General features: G+C 28.8%; 1 protein-coding gene across 1 annotated transcript in view; it reads left to right on the top strand.

The window, feature by feature from the left end:
* Positions 1 to 285: 285 nt before the first annotated feature.
* Positions 286 to 9,227, top strand: part of LOC117171270 (trypsin-1-like) — a 26,246-nt gene continuing 17,304 nt past the window's right edge. Inside the window, exons 1-3 of the mRNA XM_033358404.1 lie at positions 286 to 757; positions 3,331 to 3,448; positions 3,550 to 3,712. Of these exons, the coding sequence (XP_033214295.1) occupies positions 632 to 757; positions 3,331 to 3,448; positions 3,550 to 3,712 (407 nt within the window). The 5' untranslated portion in view covers positions 286 to 631. The remainder of the gene's footprint in view (positions 758 to 3,330; positions 3,449 to 3,549; positions 3,713 to 9,227) is intronic.

A 9,227-nucleotide genomic window follows, 5' to 3' on the forward strand; every position in this document is an offset into this window, starting at 1 on the left:
GCTAAGTTCGAAAAAAACTAACTGTCCTCTCATGTGTTTTAGAATGCAATTCTAATCAAGTTGCAATTTTCCCCCACGCTCCATAAAAGACAAGATCCATCCAAGTATTTTTCATGACTCGCTTTCCAGATTTCCCTCTAATCTCTAATCTGATATGTCCATCATGAGAGTTGACACAGTACTCGTACTCTTTCGACTCTCTTTTAATATCCGGTCAAGTATGTAGTGCAATTGCAGCATATCTGGGTGTCCACTATGGCTTAGACAAGAAATAAAGTCAAAGTGAGTCGAGAAGGTATTCAAGAGAAAGAACTTTCTTCGTTAGCTCAGAAAGCAGCTGTAGACGAGGTTGACTCTGGCGCAACGACGGTGAAAGCCACCTGATCAGGATTCTTTACTTGTGATCTTCAGTGATCTTGGCTGTGAATTTTCGTCCACTCGACCTTCGGTGTCGGGCGCTTCCGACAGCAAATCGCTTTATAATGCGCGGACATCGGAGATTTACTTTAACTCATAATCAGTGCTGTGGTAAAAGACAAATAATTCGACAAATTATAGTTTGAGTTATGTGAAGAAAAAAATTTGATAAATTCTAGTTTGAGCTGTGTAGTTGTTCGTGAATAGGCTTCGCATGAAAATGGAACACCTTGATAAGGTCTGTGTCAAGGTCGCTGTACTTCTTATCTGCTCTACGGTGCTTGGAGGAGGACATGTAGTGAATTGGGAAGATCAAGGTCATGAGAAAAATTACATAGTTGTGAGTAAAAGTTAATCAACTATTTTCAAGTCATTTTTAAAGTCTTTATCTTTATTTGAAATAAAAAAAGGATATTTGTGTGTATGTATGTACTATAAAAATTTTAAGAGCATCTAAAAAAATCTTATATCTCTTTAGTCAGAATTAATGAACATTTACATTTTTTAAACGAAAAATCATTCAGTCGTGATATCAGAAAATTGGGGTTTTTTTCTTCCTTATAATTCAAAATTTTCTAAAACATTCTTTAAATCTTCCAAGAGTGGAAACCCAAACTAGGTAAATCGATGAAAAAACTTTCGGAGAGAAAAAAAACTAACTTCCAGAATTAAATTTTCTCTTTTGTGATAAAAAATTCTTTTTTTTAAACTGTAAATTTGATTGAATATTGAAGATTCATCATGTCAGTTAAAAATTCATATCGTTGGTCAGAGCTTTAACTATTTTGGCAAAACTTTGTTTTTTTCATGTTGAAAATAATTTCTGTAACCGAAAATTTTAATAGACCATTTTTTACTTTAATTTTATCTTTTTAAGTTGAAAATTGAAATATTTTGTTGGAAATTTATACATTTTGTTAAAAATCCGTCTTTTTTGGTAGAAAATTAAGATTCAAGGTTAAAAATGCATCTTTTTGGTTTAAATTCAAATATTTGGTTTAAAGTTGAATTCATTTTAGATTTTTTTATATAATTGAAAATTAGTCACATATTGTTAAAACGTCGTTTTTTAAATAAAGTATTAAGCTTCTCTACTAAACATTTGATTATTTTATATTTGCTTTGTGGTTGATCAGAACTAATCTATTTGGATTATTACCTTTTTTAAATAGAAATAGAAATAATAATAACATTACACATTTATAAAATTAATCATTAATAAGAAGTTCTACATTTTTCTTTGTTTCTTTTGTTTTTAAAATTTAGTTAATATTTCGTTCATTATAATGTATATGTATATATATAACATTATTCCTAATCTAAAAAATCATTTTAGAAACAACCAATAAATTTTAAACTTATTAAAAAAATTCTTTCTGTAATACACCTGATCTCAGTTCCTTAATTGGCCGGAAAGAAAGTAGTTTGGAAATCTAATTTTGATTTATGAATTTTTATCCTCGAAGTGGATGCATAAACCGGTTCATGTGCAAATGTTTTTGGATGAGAATGTATCTTTGTTAGTTCAAAATTCACTATTTTTGTGAAAATTCATTTTTTCAATTGAAAATTAAACTCTTCTATTTTTGATTTTTTTAGTTTAAAATCAATTATTTTAGTTGAAAATTAATATCTTGAGTCGAAAGTTAAACTATTTTGTTGAAAATTCGCATTTTTGGTAGAAAATTCATTTTTTTTAACTGAGAATTTAATTATTCCAGTTGAAGAATAATTTTGGTTCATTTCTTCGGTAAAAAATCTAATTTTTATTATTTTATATTATAATTCTCGTTGAGAATTAATCTTCCTTTTTCGAAACTGATATCATTCAGTTGAAAATATCAAGTTTTTTTATAGACATTAATATTCTTTTTTATTTGCCAAAAATTTTTTAAGAAGTTTCGCATCCATTTCATTTTCCTTATTATTAACTATATTTTTACTATAATAGAATCATTTATGCGCAATTAAAATTCATTTTTCAGTTTCTAAATATTGTAGATTATTTGAATTATTTTGCTTTATGCCTATAATAAAAAAATGATATGTGTAAAAATTGAATTTAATGCAAAAAAAATCCAAAAGACATTCTGACGCTTCTCTGGCAATGTCTACTTCCAATCCTTTTATTTATTCATCTTGGCCACTCTGATCTTATTGATAATTAAGGATGTTCCTACTCATCTTTTAATGTACTGTTGCACTCAAAATTTTTTAAGTTTTTGCTACAAATAGAATTATGGAATGTTACTACATTTTACAAATTGGTACAAAATAAAAACAAATAAAAATAAAAACAAAAAAAAATAAAAACAAATAAATATAAAAAGAAATAGGTACTTGGTAGTGATAATACATTTTATAGCGAATTTATTGTTGACGGCTTTTTTTATTTCCGTTTTTTTTGTATATAAAAAATGCTCTGCTTAGTTAAAGATATGTCATCAGAATTAGGGTTCCAACGCCTTTTTAAACTGAAAGTTATCAAATTGGTCTCGTTTTTCAAAACAATTTTTTTTAACCAGATGTGCACTCTTATTTCGTTTGTCATTTCTCAAAATAACAAAATGATTTATTTCTTTTTCTATAATAATTTGAGAGAATCGGAAAATACTCAACCATGACCAAAAATGAATAATCCCCTTACGACTTATTTAAAAAATAATTAACATATCAGTCTCTTATTTTAAGAAATAATAAAAGACATAAAGGAGCACACTTGTCAGGTAAGGAAGCATTTTCATTTTGATAAATTAGATCAGTTAGACCATTTTTCATTTTTTTAAACCTCGTTTCGAATCCTAACGTTTTGCAATTATTCATACTTAATTTCCAAAAATGTAAATACATGAAATCATGAGTATACTCACTAATTTTAATTACTCCTATGTCTTTTCAAATACATTTTTTCAGTCAGCGCAGACAAACCGATCAGGAAAATTTCTATTCGATGAAATATTTGGTGTAGACGTCACTGGTTTAGGGACAGCGACAGACCCAGACGAAGAAAAGTTACGAAACTGCAGTTGTGGTAGGATGATTAATTTACAGCGATTTAAATAAATAAAAAATTAAAGCTTCATTAATCGAGTATTAGTTAAAACAAAATTAAAAATAGATTGATTTTTTCAGAATGTGGCATCACCAATCAAGAAAATAGAATTGTGGGTGGCAGACCCGCACAACCACATAAATATCCCTGGGTAGCCAGACTTATATACGATGGTAAATTTCACTGTGGTGCTAGTTTGCTTACGAACGATTACGTGATAACTGCAGCACATTGTGTCAAAAGGTAAATAATAGCGGTATTATGTCACACAATCTCGAGGAATATATTTTATTATCAAATATGCAATACACCGTGAAACGGGGCTAACCGGGTCACGTTGGGGAAACCGGGCCACTCATTACTACTCCAAGGAAAAATGAGGAAGCTCATTTTTCTCTCAGGCGTATGACGGTTACAACCTAACCTGTAGAAGGAATTTTTTCAGTGTTTGATTTATACATAGTTTTCACGGCGTTGTCCCGGTATATATAAGCAGTAACAGGCACAATTTTGTGAATGCAATTAAGTAAGCTGATAAGAGAGGTATGCATTTGACTTATTGGCAAGTCTTAATTTCTACCCAACTAGCATCATCAATTAAAAATGTATTTTCTCGATTTAAGGGGCGAAACAATTTTGAATATAAAATAAAAACTTGAAAATACTTTTTCTTTTTTAGATATATCTGTTTATTTGCTTTTAAGATTTCATAATTACAATTTTCGTATGATTCTTGAGAAAAATTGGAAAGATTTTTGAAAATTCAGATATGTCAAATCAATAATACCTTCTCTGATGAGAATGTAAAAATACCACTGCGAAGTACTATAAATGAGTTCACTATGGATGTATTTATTTGTGCTCATTTTATGAAGACTTGCCTTCCTTAAAGGTTTCAACTCAAATTGCTTTCTCATAGAGAAAGATTTTTCTCTAATAAAAGAAAAGAAATGGATACTATTAATAACTTTCAAACTTATGTTTCTGCCTTATCGGAAATCTTATTTTCAGGAAATCAGAGATTCCATCAAGATGTCGATCGATATGTTCTGTCAAAAATAAGAACTTTTTAAATAACTATAGTGTTGAAATTCAAATGAGAAAAGTTGTTTATATAAACAATTGAATCTTTTTTCAACTCTCTAAATTTCTATTTGTTGAACAAGAATGGTCATCAACAGTTCATCAATAGGGCAATCCACTCATTTCGAATACAATACTAGTAACTTGTTAGGTCATCAAGGTTTTTCAATTGGACAATCGATGCTTCTTGACAAGATGAACAATGTATTTTTTAATTTATATATCGGTATTTCTAGATGATAAGTGATCCTAGAAAGCTCGTCAATAGGTCATTAAATGAGTCTCGAAGACGCGAACAATTATTTAAGATACAGTACTATACAATTCCTAATATCAACCGTTTTTCTCATATAAACAGGAGAAACATATTTTTTTGAAACATAATAAATCGGTACTGGTAGGTCATAAAAAGTTCAGCAATAGATATCGTACTGTTATATCTTGAATCTCAACAAAAAAAATTCTCATATAAACAGAATAAACCATTTTTTAAACTTCATAAATCGGCAATGGCGAGTCATAAAAGTTTTAACAATAAGTTGATCGATTTGTCCCTGAGACGCGAACAAATACACTACAACTCGTATTGCTGTGTTTTAAATATAAAAGAAAGTTCTCATAATAGGGCATAATACGTCAAGTGTTACCACCTGAAATTATTGTTTTTTTTATCAGGTTGAAAAGTTGCTAAATCATAGTCCTAATAGACCTATACTAATTCACCAAATAATATTTAAATTTATAAACCGGTTGTCAATATACAGGGGACTGAAGTCTTCACTTTTTCAGTCGCTTTTTCACCTCATTGTAACAATTTTTTGTTCATTATGGGTTTAAAAAAATCTAAATCAAAAATTAAATTTTTGAAAGAACAAAAATACTTTACATTTTTTACATAGTAAAGTGTATAGTACAGTATATTGAATACATCAATAGTAATTCCCCAGCGGTATCTTTAATTTAGAATTTCTTAATTTTAGAGTTGTGAATCTTAATTCTAAGCACTGAATGTTTAATTTTTACGTTCCACAAGTTTTAATTTTGAAATTAAAATTGAAATGGTTGAATTTTTGAAAAATGTGAATTAAATATTTGAAAATTATTAATATTTAAAAGTATTAGTTTTTTGGTTTTGTGGATTTGGGGTCCGTAAATGATGAAGAAGATTTTATATTTTCATCAAACGTTTCGGCTCTATATATGGGCCCTCATCAATGATTAATTATAGAAAAAGTTTTTTTTTGTACACTTCATATTTATACCTAGGACATATTTTTGTGCGTCGACGTTTTGTATATAAAATTAATTATTGTTCAATGCAGCTAAGTTATAATAACAACATTTATACATTTTTACTCAATACTTGATTTTTTAAAATCAATTTCTAACAATCGTACATTCAGGACATTAATTCTTATTTTTGACATCTACGCACAACCGTACGTCATTATTGCACTACTCTTATTTACTTAGAAAAGCGATTATTATTTTTAATAAACAATAAAAAAAGCGTGGTAACCAAAAACAGCTACCCCGAAAATTTTTTAGATATCACTATAAAAAGCAGATAAAAAATTATTCAGAATAAAAGAAGCGCAGCGACCCAGCAATCACAGGAGGCTCAAAATGAACCGCCACAGTTTGCCACAGATATGGATTTCAAAGTTGTGTAATTAATTTTTAAAAAACTAAGAGCCATATGAAAAAGTAAAAACACCTATAGATTCGTCTCGAAAATATCTCGATTTTATTTATTTTTTTGTTTTTTTTTATTTTTTTTGTAAACCCACTTTTTAAACAATTAAAGCATTTGTTGTTCAGCGCACTCTTGCTCCGTGCCCGTAGATATAGATTTGAAAGTTTTGTAATTATTACAAAAAAATACGAAAAACTAAAAACACCTCTGGATTTCTCTCAGAAATATCTCGATGTACATTTTTTTGTTTATTTTTTGTTTAAACAATTTGTCGAACAATTACGCCATTTTTTAGCTTTCTGCAATTGTTATAAATAAAGTATGCTTCGGATCGAAAGACCAAGTGCACCATTGCTACAAACCAAAAGATAACTCAAAACAAGAATAAATGAGCATAAAAAGGACCACCTCAAACCTCCAGAATAACAAACCGCTTTGACAAGACATTCGAAGATACTATAATTTTAGTTAGAACAGATAAATACAAAAACGGCTAGTCTTGGAAATGGCGCGCATAGTTACAATAGAAGGCGTTAATGAATGGACGGATGTAGGAAATCTATCGGAATTCTATCTTCCGTTATAGCACAAAGCAAAATAGGTCAATACCCAAAACAGTTTTAAATCGGGAACTCCAAAGAACCATAAACCAAACACAAAATAACAGAGCAAGTGAATAAACTATATATATATATACAAATGTTTACTTTAAAATAAATTAAAATTACATTTTTTTAATTCAAATAAGTAAAAATGCAATCACAAATAGTTCAAAAAATATAGTACAGAAAAAAAACATAACAGGAAAATGCATTCTCGGATATCGGTTTTAGGAAAATGTCACTGACCCCAGCCAAAGGAAAAAAAGAACACGACGGTCCACTTAGGGAACATGTGTTTTTAGGAAAGCTGGCTTTTCACTCAGTTTCTTTCTGAATCACACAAAAGGCAGTCCTCAGTGAGATGAATAATTCAAAGAAAGAAAAAAAAACGAAATTAAAAAAAAAAGTTGAGCGCGCCTAGGGCGCGCGACTATTGGTTCTCAAGCTTTGCGCTCGATAATATATTTATCGCGCACTCCGCGCTCGACAACAGTAATTTGGTGATAGTGACTTCTTTTTCGTTAAAGCTCCTTCGGCTTTAACGAATGCATTCTCATCACGTCCAAAAAACCAAAAAATGTGAAAAAATCTGATAAGATTTCTAAGAGGGTTGTCGAGCCTGATTTTTTAATAAGGTTTTCAATATTTTATAAATAAACAAATATGAAGAAAAAATGGACATTTGATCTATTTTACGAACAAATGCAGTAATCAGGCATTTTTCGATAGAAAAATTTGTTTTTTTCAATGAACATTTTTTTTTAATTTGGAACTTTATGATATTTGTAGCCAAATTCATCATTTGTTTATTAATCTTATGATTTTTTAAACAAATTTGATAAACAAATCAATTATTCGGTGATTTGTCGGCAGAAAAATTTGATTTTTTCGATGCCAGTCCTTTCAGATGGGAGCTTGATGAGAATTTCAGCAAAATTTATAAGTTCATAAATTTTATTATTTCTTTAAACAAATTTGATGAATAAATGCATTAATCAGGCATTTGTCTACAGAAAAATTAGTTTTTTTTCTATGTCAACAGTTTTAATTAGGATATCGAAAAAAATTAATTTTCCATCGACAGATGCTCGAATAATGAATTTCTCATTAAATTTGTTTTTAAAAAAATATATAATTTATAAGCCAACTATGAATTTCGCTGAAATCATCATAAACTTCCAATTAAAATGACTGAAATCGAAAAAAAAACGAATTTTTCCATCCACAGATGCCCAAATAAGGCATTTGTTTCTTAAGTTTGTTTTTAAAAATGATCAAATTTGTTAACTCATCATGAATGTTGCCGAATTTATCATGAATATCCCAATTAAAAGGCAGATATCGCAACAAAAAAGAATTTTTCCGTCGACAGATGCCCCAATAATGCATTTGTTTATTAAATTTGTTTTAAAAATCATAAGATTGATCAAAAAATTATGAATTGTGCTGAAATTGTCATAAAGTTCCCAACTGAAAAGACTGGATTGAAAAAACCGAATTTTTCTGTCGACAAACGCCTGAATAATGCATTTGTTTAATGAATTTGTTTTAAAAATCATAAGATTAATAAGAAAATGATAAATTTTTCTAAAATTTTAATTAATTTCCCAATTGAAAAAATGGACATAGAAAAAAACGAATATTTCTGTCGAAAAATGCCTGATTACGGAATTTGTAAATTAAATTTGTTTATAATATAAACAACTATTATCAAAAGAGAAATTTTTTCATATAATATTGTTTCGATTCCAATTTCTTGAAACATAAATTGAAAAAACGTGTATTTATAGAAAGTTGTAGAAAAAAGTTTTTCTACATATAATTTATGGATAACCAATTTTTTGTGTGTATTGTCTAATATTGAAAGATCTTTAACTAATGCTATTTTATGCAACTTAAGCGATTGCAACCATTTTCCTGTTATTGACGAGCACAGACAATGTCAAATAGAAAAAGGAAATTTTTTCGTCATATTTGTTTATTTATAACAAAATTGAAACCCTAATTCAAAAATCAGGCTAGACAACTCTCTTAGAAATCTTATTAGCTTGTTTTCCGATTATTTTTAGACGAAATCGGTGAAGATTTGTGGGCTGTACGTTATTCTGAACCAAACAAGTCATATTTCTTCCCAATGTGCAGCACTTCTTTAGGTATGAAACCAAAAACTCTTTTTTTTAATAATCTTGTAGGGCATTAAAATATAAACATTTTGCTTCTCCTGACTTTTTTTCATGTCGTGCGTTATTTGGGGTTTTCTATTATCCGCCTTGCGTATCTCCTAATTAAACATCATTTATATGTCTTTCTCTTTTTCTCTTTTTCCCAATTTTCAATGATTATTATATCTCACACCCAAAGGGGTTGACGTCAACAG

Source organism: Belonocnema kinseyi, chromosome 4 (genome assembly GCF_010883055.1).
Source record: "Belonocnema kinseyi isolate 2016_QV_RU_SX_M_011 chromosome 4, B_treatae_v1, whole genome shotgun sequence".
NCBI lineage: Eukaryota > Metazoa > Arthropoda > Insecta > Hymenoptera > Cynipidae > Belonocnema > Belonocnema kinseyi.